The sequence below is a fragment of the Scomber japonicus genome, chromosome 4 (genome assembly GCF_027409825.1).
Source record: "Scomber japonicus isolate fScoJap1 chromosome 4, fScoJap1.pri, whole genome shotgun sequence".
NCBI lineage: Eukaryota > Metazoa > Chordata > Actinopteri > Scombriformes > Scombridae > Scomber > Scomber japonicus.
The window spans coordinates 4584406-4601761 of NC_070581.1; the positions used below are offsets into that span (position 1 = coordinate 4584406).

Consider the following 17356-nt stretch of genomic DNA (forward strand, 5'->3'; position numbering starts at 1 on the left):
CTTGTGTACACACTTGTGAAATGAAATTATTAGATTATGAAATTAAAATGATTTTTAATGAGGTAGAAGGTGTAGATGTGATTTTAAGGTTTTTAGCAATGGATTTATTTATTTAGGCTATGTGGAAAAACCATATCAGACATAGATTCAAAGTAGAGTGGGCCTAGCCTATTTAATATAGGCCTACATCTTAAAACATATCTAGAGGAAAACTTTAGTAAACAAATAATGTTATACAATCCACTAGCAACACTATTTACACTGTAGCTCTGTGGGAAACAAAGCTTTAAGTTCATACCATTACTTTTGTATAGAATGGACAAAGTCAGAAAGTGGGGCCAGGGTTAGGGTTAGAGGTGAAGGAGGAGGAGAGAGAGCAGTTACATAGGATCAGTCAGAGAGGACACACAGTTTTAAGTTCATCTTTGAGTTGAGTTCAACTAAGCATGTGAGCACAAAATCCACTGGTATTGTTCAGACAAGAAAATAAGTTGGAAGTTGAACAAAGTCAGATAGCAGCAGCAGGGCAACAAGGTGAAGGAGAGAGAGGAGGCACTTCAAGAGCAGCAAGACCAGAATGAGCTAGGTGTTTTTATGAGCGACTGACCACGATTGGTGGTGGTGGGGTGGTTAACAAGCTGCATCCCCCTTGTTAAAAAAAAACAAATCGCCCACACCGGTGTAAAGCTGAGAGTCAGTAGGCTATGTCTACTACATCCCATCACCATGACTACACCGGTGTAAAGCTGAGAGTCAGTAGGCTATGTCTACTACATCCCATCACCATGACTACACCGGTGTAAAGCTGAGAGTCAGTATGTCTCCTACATCCCATCACCATGACTACACCGGTGTAAAGCTGATCAATGTTAGCCACTATATAAATTCCCACAGAATAAAGACGTGAAACTGACCAGTAGGTTCTTTATTTCGGTAAATAAATTCCAGATCCACTTACAAGCGTTTTTCAGAGCTTTTCACCGAATCTCGAAGTCTTGACGGAGAGAGAGTGTAATTCATTTCAGAGAAACCGAAACAGCTCTGTAAAAAAACTCAATGTCCACATATTAACATTTTTCCCGGAGCACTGAACCGCACATCACGTTGATCGGGCCCACTTGCTGTTTGAAGCTTCTGGAAACATTTGGAAGTGAACATTGCCATAAACCTGTTGTTGGTTTTGTTTAAACTTCACGCTGATTAACCACACATTTATTTTTTTAACTATATGAATACTAAGATTTTAACATTAAAGCAATGCAGCAAACAGAGAATCAGCTGGTTTCATCTTCCTTTCTTCAACTATCAGTACTTTGCAAGGCTTTAATTGTGAAGGTTATTACAGGAAGTCGTCTGGCTTGGCCATTAGGTACACAGACTAAGAGGATTGTAGTATCCGCGGCTTGTATGAAGAAAAGGCCGAAACATAGTTCCGATATGAACCAGCTAAATGTGCGTGTGCTCGTGTAACGGGGGTATAATATGTGTCAGAGATAGACGGTGAAGAAGCTCCTCGCCGTTTTGGCGGAAGGACTGTAAGTAAATGAAAGCGTTGTTTGGAGCCGTTGAACAAAGAGCTTTTCTCCTCTATTGTTAACCAGCGGAGCGCCTGTTTTCTAACTGATCCAAAGGTGGTTTCGGACTGTAAAAGTAAGCTAACTACTCTGAACTTTTCCTGGCTTTAAACAGGGGGAATGGAAACATGGGCTTTAATGCTGTGTACTTTAATTCATTCATAGGCAGGAAACTAATCCCTGTAACCAGTGTGAAAGCTAAACAGTTTAGATACAACGCTAGCTATAAGTCTATGCAACATTCCTATTGGAAGAAAACTCGGGTATTGAATAGCTTTTGTGTCCATGACCTCCATATACATTTTCATTTGTACAATTTAAACGGAAAGAAGGAAACTGGGGGTCTGAAATGATCTCTCTCGTTAATATTTCTGTAAGTTAAAATTCCTTAAACCAGCCAACTAGCCAATACGCTATTTTTGCTAACCGCCATATGTATGGAAGTTACTACAATCAATTGCTTAATACTGACAGTTTAATATGAAGTCAATGGGTTTCAACAACAACACCACAAACCTCTACGTTAACTTAACACACTGTCTAGTGTGAGGTTCAGACTGCGTTCTGAAACTCTCTGTCTCTAAATGGCAGCAAAAGATAAGTCATAAAATATGACCCAAAACGGATTCTGAGATATTAAGAGCCACTTTTACCACTGATTCCTTTTAAAATCCCTTTTTAGAGAAGAACCCCTCCACTCACAAACGTGACACCACACCCCTGTCAATAACTAAGAGGACAAACATTTACAAAAATAAACATTTAATCAGTAAAATACTGCTATAGTGGATTATATTTATGCTAAATTCAAATTGAAGACTACTGCAATCCATAATAGCAATATAGTCCACAGCTGTGTAAGGTGTGTCCTTAATCATACACTCATACACAACTAATGACTGAACAAAATTCACTTGTCAAAAGCATAACAGTGCCTCTGGATCCCCTCACTGTAGGGGTCAAGAATTCAATCAATCAATCAATCAATCTTTATTTGTATAGCGCCAAATCACAACATAGTTATCTCAAGGCACTTTACACATAGAGCAGGTTCTAAACCAAACTCTTCAGGTTTAATTTTAAAGAGACCCAACATTCCCACATGAGCAAGCACTTGGCAACAGTGGCAAGAAAAAACTAAATTTTAACGTGAAGAAACCTCAGAACCAGACTCAGAGTGGGCATCCATCTGCCTCGACCGGTTGGGGTTGAGAGGAGAGAAAGGAAGGATAGTAGAGAGAAGCACAATGAAAATCAACAATGTAGCTAGAAGGTCCGGGACTGGAATCTGTCATCCGGACGTCTACAGGCCCAGATTACCTGTGAGACGAGAAAGCACAGACAACTCCGGGGAAGAAGTTTAGGTTATTGAATGCAATTAATAGTACATGAATGTTAATGGATATAGATGGATGGATGGATAGAGAGAGAGAGAGGAGGAGAGACCTCTGTGTTGTTTGCATGTCAAGCAAAATGTTAGTAACACTGTGCTTTTGCCACAACAATGAGCAGCATTAAACTGTCACATTCCAAGGATTTGAGCATTGCCATCTTCATGTATTTGTATTTGTGTATTTGAATTGGGCTTCCATGTGACCAGCATATGTTGAGCTTACCATGCTATCTGTGTTGACAGGTGAGGGGTGGCCTGTTCTCCAGCCATGACCTCTGGGAATGGGAACACTGACAGCAGCAAACAGAATGGAGAGAACAAACCAGCCCAGGCCTTAGTCGGGTCCCACGTCCTCACCCATCTAATAGAGGGCTTTGTTATCCAGGAGGGTGCTGAGCCTTTCCCTGTGAGTGCTGGAGCTCTGCATGTGTCTGTCTGTAAAGTCACTAATACACACACACACACACACACACACACACACACACACACACACACACACAGAATATGTATGGCAGTAACAGTAATGAAAAGAAACTCTTGTAATTTTAACTTTTGACATGTAATGCTTGACCATGAGCCAAGACTTTTTGTGTCTAACCTAACATATTTTAGACTAGAAGCAGTTTTTTACATCCTACTACAGTGATATACTTTGTCTCAGCAAAGGTTTTATTTAGCATGTAAGAGCAGAAGTGTGCCTGGGTCAATTAGGTTGTTTTGTGTCCATGTGGTTTAGTCAAATTTAAAGGGTTTAAATGTCATTTCAAATGACATAAAATTGACATAGATACAAAATGTACACTTTAACAAACCCAATGCTGCTTTTAAAACTAGTTCTTGAGATATTTTTGAATTGCTCATCTTGCAGACCATTATTTGACACTGACCCACCTGTACTTTAAGTTTGATTGGACACATACATGGCAGTGTGTCAGAAACAGAGAGAACAGACACAATCTTCATTATTACAGGAAAATGTACTGATGTAAACAGAACAGGTGTAAAGTTATATGAAAATAGTTCTTAAACTGAGGCTAATATGTATGTACCACAGCTCAACAGGGAAACACTAAGAGGGAATATGATGCTAAAAAGACTGTAAAGTGTGAAGACTCATATTAGTTACTTTTAAATGAGTGTGTGGATACACTGTGGATTTAGTCCTCCATCACTTCCATTGAAAGCACATTTGAAGAAGATCTTTTAATAGTCAGTATGAACAGGAGGAATGATAACAGAGAGGAAAACATCTTTACTGTTCATATGGGAACCTGACTGCTGATGTAAGACATGCAAAATGTACCTCTCCTACCTCCCCTTCCCAAAAAGTTTTTTATTCTTTCATATAATAAATAAATACCAAAGTTGAGATGAACATCTTAACCACATGGAGTTGACATGAAAAATGTTCCATCTAGAGAAGCTGCGGTAGAATTAAACTAACAAAACGAAAATAATTTTGTGATGATATTGAAAACAATATACAGTCACTCCCACCCCTTTATTAATGCCATTCTGACATTCTCTACTGCCATCTATTGACTAAAGCATTTCTTTAAAAAAAAAAAAATAAAGGATCCAATAATCTGTCAAACCTGTCAAATTGAGGCAGGGAGTTGGAGCATATTTGTACTTTGTGTTCTCAGATGAGTTTCAGTCTCTTGCAGCGGTTTCACCTGCTGTAATGACATGTACTGTTTCTGTCTGCAGGTGGAACGTCCATCTTTCTCTATTGAGAGCCTCAGGAGACACACTGACTCAAAGATGGACGGTCTCTCACCAAAGGGTAAAATGTTTCAGGCCAGTAGCCGAGCTTCATCATTAGCTGTTCTTAGTATGGTACACATGGTTAAGAATGTCATAAATAATATACAAAAAATATGATACAAAATGATCAAGATGTATAACAGTATGTGGTTGGTTCATCTTTTCAGATTGTGGGTGTACCCTGGGGACCCCCCCCCCCCATTTCCCCTCCCCTTGAATGCCTTTAAAAGGAGGAGCTCAGAATAATCCTGACCCAGTGCTCTTTTATCTACTTTGAAAACACAGTAGCAGTGGTTCTACTCCCAGCTCATTCAAGGTTTCTAACAAACTAGTTCAGGCTACTGTCATACAGAGGGGCAAGATGTGAGGAATCATACAAATGAGGATCCCAGTGCATACTTTGAGACACTCTGTTCTTGAATGATTCAAGAACCTGGATATAGTTGTGTGAAGAATGAAAAAGGGCTTGAGAGAGCAGTTCAAACCCCACCTGCATTTATATACTACATACCTGTCCAATCATTGCATAAAGTTGGCCTGATTGAAGAGTAAGTTGTTGAAGGCAGCCCTTGTATTTGTGATCTCATCATGAGATCATAACCACAGTCAGTTAAACTTATTTCACTTTAAGTTACTCTAAGTGCAAAAAAAGCTTCTTGAGTAAAATGCCAAGAAGAATTTATCCATGTAGTTAGTGCAGAAGATGTGTGATTTGCATCACAACAAAATAAATGATAGAACATAGTATGAAATGTTTTTCAATCATTTCCTACATAGAGGATTAAAGAAATCAAGAAATTTTTACATTTGAGAATTTGGAATCAGAGAATTATTTTGACAATTAATCTCAATCAATCAATGAATCAACTAATCTTTGCAGCTGTGATTGTGCACCATGTCTTACACAGCTTAGTCCTTGTTCCTACATAGTTGTTGGCAGTAGTAGCTGTGGTGTTTGATGGTGGTTGACTGTGGGTTATGTGTGTGTTCCCTCAGAGTTAAAGGCCCAGCAGGAGCCCATGCTGACCTGTGAACTATGTGGCAGAGTGGACTTTGCCTACATCTTCAAAAGATCAAAGAGGTTCTGTTCTACAGTGTGTGCCAAACGGTAAGAACATGATGGTCTGCTCATTGACTTTATATTTCCACAGTTTGACGTCATTTAAAAAATGCTTTATCAGCACAAAAATACATGTAGAATACAGATATTTGGGAAATATGTGTAGAAGTTGTGTGTCAGTGTTAGTAACCCTAGGGTTAGTGTGGGTTAGGGTTAGCCATGCTGTCAGCCCACCTGTCTGTGTGATGGAGAGTCATGGAGTATTGAATAAGGCATTGCTTTCAACATCTTCTCCTGTAAGAATATGAACAAATAAGTCCTTTACAGCCCCAGGGATTAAAGTTTTCCGGCCCCGTGCCGGAATTCCGGCGTGCGGAGCTTGACTGCGGGCGCGTCAAAACAAAATAAATAAAATAATATATTTTTTAAATGTGAAAGAGAGTGTAATCGTTCGTCTGCCAATGATATGAGAGAAGCACAACTCTCCCGCTCTGAAACTAACATTATTATCCAATCAGAGGTGAAATAAGGCGGGTCTTGAGGAAACGTGCCTCCACCAAGTTACGTATGAAGCCTAATCGCCAGAGTAGAGAGAGAGAGACGTTGCATGGAGTGGAAAGATGGATCAGTTCATGACTCCAGGGGAAAATGCCCTGATAATCGACCAAGGGTTGAAAAATAAATGGCGTTGGGCATGGCTAGATGAGCTAGGGAAGGACAGCAAGCCGTTTAGTAGTTGGTGCAAAAAGATGAGAGAGCCAGGTGCCTGTTTCTGCACGCTGTGCTCCAGAAAGATTAAACGCATCCAGCGGCATTGCGGCAACATTTTTTTATTATTACTATTTATTTTAAAGAAAGTTCAAAGTTGTTGAAATGGTGAAACCGTTTTAAATCTAACTATCTGATTTAACTACCGTAAATTCCGGACTATAAACTGTACAATGACAGAACGAGGTAGATTACTCCAGTAAAAGTAAGACTTAGTTTAATGACTTAGAAGTCGTCAAATGACTTACTTTAACGAATTTCGTTAGTTTATATAATGCAGATTCATAAAATATGACTTTTATGAGGGTCACAGTCACAGACAATAAACTTAGCGTTTGATAGTTGTGGTAGCAGCAGTGCAGCAGATGTAATGAAGTCCACGCAGCACGCTGGATGCAAACTAATATTAACCCTATAGCCGATTCATTATAATGTCCATGGACATAGATTGAGTTCTTTTGCCTTAATAATGACAAAATAATACACAATAAATGGTCGGATTGGGAACCCATATGCATAATGTCTCCACGTTGCATTTAGTGTTGCTTGAAATGACCAGGGCTCAGCTAGTGTTGCCTTTTAAAACATCGTTGATTTCCCGGGAAAATTGCCTCCCTAAAGCAGGGTACACGTGCACTCACACTAGCCAAATAATCCGGACTGTAGGGGGCAAACGTGCTTGGGCATGGTGTGATTGCCTAGTGTGCCCTAAATGTCTGTAGTCAGAGGAGGGGGGGGGGGGGGGGGTGTTGCGTGATGGCTGTCAGGCATCGCCGATCGGACCACCAACCCTCGCTAATATCTCATGTTACAACGTGGGACACCTGCGGCTTAAAATCCGGTGCGGCTTGTACAAGTACAAAATTGATTTTCTTTCTAAAATTAGAGCATGCAGCTTTTAATCAGGTGCGCTCTGTAGTCTGGAATTTACGGAAATTGTACCTGATTTGTTACTACTTCATGTAGAAGTTGATATTTTTTATGTTATTTATAGACTTGATTTTCGAACGTCTAGTAATTTCTTAGTATTTAATTTGCCACTATTTATTTTAAAGAAAGTTCAAATATGTTGAATTAAAACTCTTTAAAAAGAGAATCATTGTCCTTTTTTGAATACCTTAAATTAAATGGTTGCAAATAAATCTTATTCTTCAAATGCCTGCCTTCCAATTTCACATATCCTTATAACATGTCACCTTGTGATTGTAGGCCATTTTGTAACCTGTCAAAGACAAAGATTAGCAGCGAAACTTGATATCAAAAGAAATCCTAAATGCTACATGTAGCATATTGTAGTGTGTTGGACTACTATTGCCACCTATTGGCCTTTCTTGGTGTTGCAGTTTAGTCAAACCTTAGTCTGCAATCATTTTGACCTTGCGAATGTGTACACGCCACAGATTACTACCAACATCAAAAAAAAGGCCTGTCTCGTGTGCAAACACTCCAAAAAGTAAACCGGTTTCCAATCGATCAACCAACGTAGTGGCGTGTAGAGTCAAGTGCACAAGTCTAAAAAAGTTCAGGCTCAGGATTTTTTTTTGCTTTAATCCCTGCTTTACAGCCCACACAAAGCATGCCACATCTATGGTTTGGTTATAATGTTCAATACAGGGAAGAATAATGAAAATAAAGCAGGTAAGATTCATTATGAGGCTGTGCTCTTTAAGTTTAAGTTTCAGCTAACCTTGTTAACTGTTTTTGCAGCTACAATGTGGGATGCACTAAGAGAATGGGTCTCTTCCCAAACCGCAAAACCACCTTAGAGAACATGAAGAAACAAAGAGCACTGAACAGAAACCACAAAAACTCTCATTTAGAGTCTAAAAGGAAGGTGAGATTGCATTCAACTTGTGATTTTTCATTTATAATGTGCAAGGTTTCCTCACCTGATACAGATGTGAAGGATAACTGCCCTCTCTTATAAACCAGACCAATCTACTTTACAAATACATTCATTGCAGAGAGTACAGTCTAGACCCGCTCTATGTGAAGTGCCTTAAGATGACTTTTGTTGTGATTTGGCACTATATAAATAAAGATTGATTATTGACTTAAAAAGAATAACTTGCAGTTATTTAGTGCTTAATTTCCTGGACAGTTTACAGAAAGGGTAGTGCAATTTAGTACAAATTATAAGAAAAGCTGAAAAAGTTGCCAAAAATGTGTTTTTCTTGCTTCTTGCCCACTCATATTTGGGTTCATAACGTATTTGTTATTTAAACACTTAATAATTTAGTTTTCTGTGTATCGATGGTCTTCTCTGACTATCTATACTTGGCAGTTTTTATGCCCCCATTTAGTCTCCAGAGAAAGAGACAGCTCCACTGTTTATTAAATGATGAGTTGTTTATTGCGTAAAAGCAGTTTGGGACCTGAGGGATACAAGCCTGGTCTCACTAAAACTATTCAATATAAAATAAAATGATAATCTAAAGAAACTTGCAATGCAAATGAATGATTTATGTAGCCAAGCTCAATAGGGCCAGTGGTTTAACCTTGATCAGTATCAGAGTTATATTAGAAATGACACAAAGATAGAGATGGAACTGGACAGATATATAATAACTCTGGGTATCTGTATGGTTATATATGTATAACATATACATATATATATACATATATATAAGAAGTAGGCTCCTCACAGTGTGCCCCCTTTGGCTCATGGCTCTTCTGTTCTTGTCACTGTTTAGTTTGGTTCAGCCAGCCAGATGTGTGTAGAAGATTTTCATGACTTTCATTGTTTCATGATCATGTGCTTCTTTCTCATGGAAGCACATGATCAAATCTCTTCTTGAACACAGTTTTAATATTGTTTTCTTTTATGCAGCTACCATGCAGCATCTTATAGTTAAAATGTAAAGCATGTGTATTGTATGGAAACGTCCCTGACTCAAACCTGCTCCTCTGTACAGACGCCTGCTGCTGTTGCTCTGTTCTCTGGTCACTCAGTCCATCCTGCACAAGGAGGGTCCAGTCAGTGTTCAGACCTGTCCAGCTATAAGAGACCCCCATCCCCTCTGTTGGCTGTGCAGAGGGTACCTGTGGTTCATGGCTCTGAGCTGCCTGACAGCTTCCTGCCCAGTGACCCGGGCCAGTGGAACGTGGAGGACGTCTACGTGTTCATCTGCTCTCTGCCAGGTGGGCCCTACCACAACTCTCACTGTACTACATCTGTTTACCTTTGCCTTTGATAGTGACAGTATAGAGGTGACAAGAAATGATAGAAGAGAGAGGAGAGATGCAATGCAACAGAAGTCCTGAGCCGGACTCCAGCTTGGTACACTGCAACACTGCTATTACATGTTCTTTGTAGAGCTGCAATTAGGCTTCCAGTCCCCCCAAATGTGATGATTTGCTTTTTTGTGTGTTTTTGTTGGGGGTTTTTTTTCGCTCTGACAGTAAATTCAATCTTAACAGACGTCACCATGGCCTCTGAAAATTGTGAATGCTAATTTTTTCACAATTTTTTAAAATTTGAACATTTCAAGGACTAAATGATTAATTGATGAACCAAGAAAATAATCTTCAGATCATGTGATTATGATAGAAAGCATTACTTGCATCCATAGTTCATTGTCTTATATTCTGCAAACATTAAAGGCCCTGAAAGTCAGCTTCTCACTATAACTGATAAACACACAATGTGTGCCAAATATTTTAATAATGCAGCCCATACATCAATAGAGCGAGTAGACAGGAGTCCAGGATGTCTTGCATTGAAAAGGTGTATTTACTTGGCCAAGGAGAAATAAATGAATGATCAGTACATGTTATGTTCTGATGCTCCCTTCAATTCTGAAGTTTCTCTCCTCCGGGGATAGACTTTAAACCACACAGATAATGCCCAAGGTTGGTACTGGTCTATAGACAAAACATTACTTAGACAACACTCAGGACCTTTGTCCTCCATCCAACACTATATCAAACCTCGGACTCGTTACCTTTACCTCATTCAGGTAAAGCAGTCAAACACATATCTGACCTTGGCTGCTATAGCAAGTGGCAGATTCACTGCTTACCACTATCTCAAAGGGAGACCGTGTCTAAACCCAACATTTGGTGTGGCCTTAATTGAGGCTGTAATCGCTGCCAAGGTGCCTCAACATAGTACTGAGTTAAGAGTGTGAATACTTATGTACATGAGATTTCAGTTTTTTATTTTTAATATATTTGCAAAAAATTCTAAAAAGCCTTTTTGGCTTTGTCATTATGGGGTATTTTGAGTAGATTGATTGAAAAAAAAAAGAGAAGGAATTTAATCCATTTTGGAATAAGGCTGTAACATAATAAAATGTGGGGAAAGTGAAGGGGTGAATACAGATGTACTGTGTTTACTGTACTAACTCATTAAAAATGACCATAATATGTGACCATGCTGGTACAGAACCTCTCTTTTTGTTTTGGCCTGTGTGGTTTGGTCCACTGCCCATTCATCCTGACTGAGGTGCTGCCATGTCATTAAGACATTACGTGTCACCACCATGTAATGTGTTTTTAAGAGGTCGTGCTCATTTCATACATTTCTGTGAGATCAGGTTGACGCTCATTTCAACACCTCAGACTGCTAGATATGAAACAATGACACACAAACACAGAGTCCTGCAGCCATGGAAGCAGGCAAACAAACTGGATCAACTGAGATAGATTTCACCGAAAACCCCCTGAGCTTTGAATCTGGTGAGGAGGGGACGGGGAAAGACAACTCTCCAATATTTAGAATGTGGACTGCAGTACCCATTTTAAACACTTATTGTCACTTATTGTCATGGACGATAGGTAAAGCTCAGGTATCAGTATCAGGATGGAAAAAGTCAGATCAGCTCATGGGTCAATGACGTGACGCTACTTTTTGTGTGTCCCTGTGGTTTAGTCACATTTAAAAGGGTTAAAATATGAAAATAAATGAATCATAAAAACTTGAACCAAAAATATTACACTTGCTTAAAACCCCTCAAATTCTCAATAAAATACCACATCGACTAGTTTGGCATAATCTTACATTATCACTCTCTCATATTAATTAATGGTTAAAAGTTGTTCACAATAGTAAATATAATTTGGGGAATCAAGTCAATTGATCCACTGTCTTGTAGTGTAAACACCATTTAAAAGGACATTTTGTTAACATAAAATTACCATGATTGTTGTTGTAAAATGTTTTTTTACAGTTGAAGAAATGAGTTCATTTGTGAAATAATAGTTTCTTGACTTGATTTAAAATATAATATCCTAATCATTTATTGTTGTCAGGTGTTCCTTTTTCTAAACTGAAATAACCTGAAAAACCAAGTCAACAAACAATGATGTTTGACTGTAGAAGGAACATACAGGAAAGTACAGGAAATGAAATGTGGAATAAATGTAATCCACTTTGGCAATGCAACAAAATGTTTTTTAATACATTTTACATAATTGGGCCATCTTATTTAGGAAAAATGGTTCTTTTTAGGATATGTCCTGTTCAATATTGACAAGACGCATTAAAATTTAAATGAAGGAATACTCCAATTTCTTTTTTCATTTGATGTTTTAAGTCATTCTTTTTATACGTGCATTTAAATACATTGTAGGTGGATAAAATATGTATCATTCTTTGTGATTGCACCATGGGACCCTTTCAGGAGCATTCAGACTTTTAAAACAAATGTTGCAAATGTCATTTCAAATTACATAAAACCAACAAAAACACAACATGTACAGTACAGACCAAACGTTTGGACACACCTTCTCATTCAAAGAGTTTTCTTTATTTTCATGACTATGAAAATTGTAGATTCACACTGAAGGCATCAAAACTATGAATTAACACATGTGGAATTATATAATTAACAAAAAAGTGTAAAACAACTGAAAATATGTCTTATATTCTAGGTTCTTCAAAGTAGCCACCTTTTACTTTGATTACTGCTTCGCACACTCTTGGCATTCTCTTGATGAGCTTCAAGAGGTAGTCACCTGAAATGGTCTTCCAACAGTCTTGAAGGAGTTCCAAGAGATGCTTAGCACTTGTTGGCCCTTTTGCCTTCACTCTGCGGTCCAGCTCACCCCAAACCATCTCGATTGGGTTCAGGTCCGGTGACTGTGGAGGCCAGGTCATCTGGCGCAGCACCCCATCACTCTCCTTCTTGGTCAAATAGCCCTTACACAGCCTGGAGGTGTGTTTGGGGTCATTGTCCTGTTGAAAAATAAATGATGGTCCAACTAAACGCAAACCGGATGGAATAGCATGCCGCTGCAAGATGCTGTGGTAGCCATGCTGGTTCAGTATGCCTTCAATTTTGAATAAATCCCCAACAGCGTCACCAGCAAAGCACCCCCACACCATCACACCACCTCCTCCATGCTTCACGGTGGGAACCAGGCATGTAGAGTCCATCCGTTCACCTTTTCTGCGTCGCACAAAGACACAGTGGTTGGAACCAAAGATCTCAAATTTGAACTCATCAGACCAAAGCACAGATTTCCACTGGTCTAATGTCCATTCCTTGTGTTCTTTAGCCCAAACAAGTCTCTTCTGCTTGTTGCCTGTCCTTAGCAGTGGTTTCCTAGCAGCTATTCTACCATGAAGGCCTGATTCTAAGTCTCCTCTTAACAGTTGTTCTAGAGATGTGTCTGCTGCTAGAACTCTGTGTGGCATTGACCTGGTCTCTAATCTGAGCTGCTGTTAACCTGCGATTTCTGAGGCTGGTGACTCGGATGAATTTATCCTCCGCAGCAGAGGTGACTCTTGGTCTTCCTTTCCTGGGGCGGTCCTCGTGTGAGCCAGTTTCTTTGTAGCGCTTGATGGTTTTTGCAACTGCACTTGGGACACTTTCAAAGTTTTCCCAATTTTTCGGACTGACTGACCTTCATTTCTTAAAGTAATGATGGCCACTCGTTTTTCTTTACTTAGCTGTTTTTTTTCTTGCCATAATACAAATTCTAACAGTCTATTCAGTAGGACTATCAGCTGTGTATCCACCTGACTTCTGCACAACACAACTGATGGTCCCAACCCCATTTATAAGGCATGAAATCCCACTTATTAAACCTGACAGGGCACACCTGTGAAGTGAAAACCATTTCAGGTGACTACCTCTTGAAGCTCATCAAGAGAATGCAGAGTGTGTGCAAAGCAGTAATCAGAGCAAAAGGTGGCTACTTTGAAGAAACTAGAATATACAGCGTATTTTCAGTTGTTTTACACTTTTTTGTTAAGTACATATTTCCACATGTGTTAATTCATAGTTTTGATGCCTTCAGTGTGAATCTACAATGTCAATAGTCATGAAAAGAAAGGAAACTCATTGAATGAGAAGGTGTGTCCAAACTTGGTCTGTACTGTACATATTAATACAACTGATTGTGCTTTTAAAACTAGTTTTAGGACATTTTTGAATCACTGACCCATTTACAGAAGCATGTCAATGTATCAGTTGAATGTTGTGGATTTGTAATACCATAAGCACTCTCACACATAAAGACAAGACAGGACACCAAGATCTTTGGCATGTGTCTGAGTAGTGTATTATTAGTAGTATAAATTCTTCATTATGTATATACAGTGGGGCAAAAAAGTATTTAGTCAGCCACCAATTGTGCAAGTTCTCCTTCTTAAAAAGATGAGAGAGGCCTGAAATCATTTTTAATGAATGAATTGGTCACCTACAAACAAGCAAGATTTCTGGCTCTCACAGACCTGTAACTTCTTCTTTAAGAGGCTCCTCTGTCCTCCACTAGTTACCTGTATTAATGGCACCTGTTTGAACTCGTTATCAGTATAAAAGACACCTGTCCACAACCTCAAACAGTCAATCAATCTCAATCAATCAATGAATCAATCCTTATTTGTATAGCGCCAAATCACAACATAGTTATCTCAAGGCACTTTACACATAGAGCAGGTTCTAAACCGAACTCTTCAGGTTTTAACTTTAAAGAGACCCAACATTCCCACATGAGCAACAGTGGCGAGACAAAACTCCCTTTTAACAGGAAGAAACCTCAGGCAGAACCAGACTCAGAGTGGGCTGCCATCTGCCTCGACCGGTTGGGGTAGAGAGGAGAGAAAGGAAGGATAGAGGAGAGAAGCACAATGAAAATCAACAATGAAGCTAGAAGGTCCGGGACTGGAATCTGTCATCCGGACGTCTACAGGCCCAGATTACCTGTGAGACGAGAAAGCACAGACAACTCTGGGGAAGAAGTTTAGGTTATTGAATGCAATTAATAGAACATGAATGTTAATGGATATAGATGGATGGATAGAGAGAGAGAGGGAGGAGGAGAGAGGAGCTCAGTGCATCATGGGGGTCCCCCGGCAATCTAAGCCTATGGCAGCATAAGCTAAGAGCTCAAAGAGCCCTAACTATGAGCTTTATCAAAAAGGAAAGTTTTAAGCCTACTCTTAAATGTAGAGAGGGTGAAACAGTCACACTCCAAACTCCACTATGGCCAAGACCAAAGAGCTGTCAAAGGACACCAGAAACTTAATTGTAGACCTGCACCAGGCTAGGAAGCCTGAATCTGCAATAGGTAAGCAATGGTGTGAAGAAATCAATTGTGGGAGCAATTATTAGAAAATGAAAGATATACAAGACCACTCATAATCTCCCTCGATCTGGGGCTCCACGCAAGATCTCACCCCGTGGGGTCAAAATGATCACAAGAACGGTGAGCAAACATCCCAGGACCACACAGGGGGACCTAGTGAATGACCTGCAGAGAGCTGGGACCAAAGTAACAAAGGCTACCATCAGTAACACACTACGCCGCCAGGGACTCAAATCCTGCAGTGACAGACGTGTCCCCCTGCTTAAGCCAGTACATGTCCAGGCCCGTCTGAAGTTTGCTAGAGAGCATTTGGATGATCCAGAAGAGGATTGGGAGAATGTCATATGGTCAGATGAAACCAAAATAGAACTTTTTGGTAAAAACTCAACTTGTCGTGTTTGGAGGAGAAAGAATGCTGAGTTGCATCCAAAGAACACCATACCTACTGTGAAGCATGGGGGTGGAAACATCATGCTTTGGGGCTGTTTTTCTGCAAAGGGACCAGGATGACTGATCCGTGTAAAGGAAAGAATGAATGGGGCCATGTATCGTGAGATTTTGAGTGAAAACCTCCTTCCACCAGCAAGGGCATTGAAGATGAAAGGTGGCTGGGTCTTTCAGCATGACAATGATCCCAAACACACCGCCCGGGCAATGAAGGAGTGGCTTCGTAAGAAGCATTTCAAGGTCCTAGAGTGGCCTAGCCAGTCTCCAGATCTCAACCCCATAGAAAATCTTTGGAGGGAGTTGAAAGTCTGTGTTGCCCAGCGACACCCACAAAACATCACTGCTCTAGAGGAGATCTGCATGGAGGAATGGGCCAAAATACCAGCAACAGTGTGTGAAAACCTTGTGAAGACTTACAGAAAACGTTTGACCTCTGTCATTGCCAACAAAGGGTATATAACAAAGTATTGAGATGAACTTTTGTTATTGACCAAATACTTATTTTCCACCATAATTTTCAAATAAATTCTTTAAAAATCAGACAATGTGATTTTCTGGATTTTTTTTCTTCTCATTTTGTCTCTCATAGTTGAGGTATACCTATGATGAAAATTACAGGCCTCTCATCTTTTTAAGTGGGAGAACATGCACAATTGGTGGCTGACTAAATACTTTTTTGCCCCACTGTAATAATCCAACATTATGAGAATTGTGTTAATCAGCAGATTATTCAGCTTCTCGTTCTTTTCCTGATAAATCAATCACAATAATTGTTAGTTGCAGCCTCCCAAATAATCACTTGTTTATCTTGATACTGTGGCAGGATCCAGCACAGGTTTATTACATTGTGTGTGAGGGTGAGAGGCTAAAGGAGTGTTTCTGATGGAAGCCTTTTGGATTCTTTTCAGTAATAAAAGTGATGAAGCAGGAGATTATACAAATACCAACTGTATGTTAACAAAATGTGGTGCCAAATTCATCATGTTGATGATTGTAATGTGGCAGACCGTAGGAGATCCTCACTGTTGACTGTGTGTGTGTGTGTGTGGCTGCAGGTTGTCTGGAGATCGCTGAGGAGTTCCGCTCTCAGGAGATTGATGGACAGGCTCTGCTGCTGCTGAAGGAGGATCATCTCATGGGAACCATGAACATCAAGCTCGGCCCTGCACTCAAGATCTTTGCCCAGATTAGCATGCTTAAAGACTCGTAGCCCAGCTCACCCCTCACACACACACACACACACACACACACACACACACACACACTCACACACTCACACACTCTCTCTCTGTCTGGACAAATAGGATGTGCTCAGGATCCCACACACAGGTAACAAGCCAGAATAGTTGACAGATGTTTTGTCACAGCCTGCTGAACACAAAGACATCAGCTGTGACTGTTCCACTGAGCTTTCATCACTCTGGTTCTCTTCAGGAAATACTCCATGGTTTGATCAGGATGCTGTTAATGTAGGGTTTGTTGAGTGTTTTATTGTGTTCTGTATGGGAGGTTTTCTGTTTAAGACCAACATTTCTATAAAACATACCTGCTTGATTAGAGGATCAGTGTCACCTCTGTGCGTATGATACAGATGTACAGCTGGTCCTGATACAACCAATAACAGTGCTGCTTTGCTTTGCCAGGACGTTTCAGTCACTGAGTGGCTCATGAAGTTTGTCACAAGGAGAATGTTGAAAACAGGCATTTTAAAATGTGGAAATAAATAACATGAGGTAGATGCAACAGAACAGAAAACCATCAGAGTCAATATAAATCATGTGAAATCAAAGATGCTAAACAGAGGTGAAGGAA

At 39.8% G+C, this 17356-nt stretch overlaps 1 protein-coding gene across 1 annotated transcript; it reads left to right on the forward strand.

Annotated features, from left to right (window-relative positions):
* Positions 1–1546: 1546 nt before the first annotated feature.
* Positions 1547–16943, forward strand: LOC128357925 (polyhomeotic-like protein 2). Its single transcript, XM_053318353.1, has 7 exons — positions 1547–1650; positions 3211–3373; positions 4678–4753; positions 5731–5842; positions 8270–8396; positions 9478–9703; positions 16600–16943. Exons 2-7 carry the CDS (start codon positions 3236–3238, stop codon positions 16752–16754), a joined length of 834 nt encoding a protein of 277 aa, XP_053174328.1. The 5' UTR covers positions 1547–1650; positions 3211–3235; the 3' UTR covers positions 16755–16943.
* Positions 16944–17356: the final 413 nt, after the last annotated feature.

Bases quoted from the DNA above. Each gene is read 5' to 3' on its own strand.
- LOC128357925 (XM_053318353.1), top strand. From the start codon at position 3,236: ATGACCTCTGGGAATGGGAACACTGACAGCAGCAAACAGAATGGAGAG. The intron at 5,843-8,269 runs GTAAGAACATGA...CTGTTTTTGCAG, and splicing joins TCTACAGTGTGTGCCAAACG to CTACAATGTGGGATGCACTA. The intron at 8,397-9,477 runs GTGAGATTGCAT...TCCTCTGTACAG, and splicing joins ATTTAGAGTCTAAAAGGAAG to ACGCCTGCTGCTGTTGCTCT.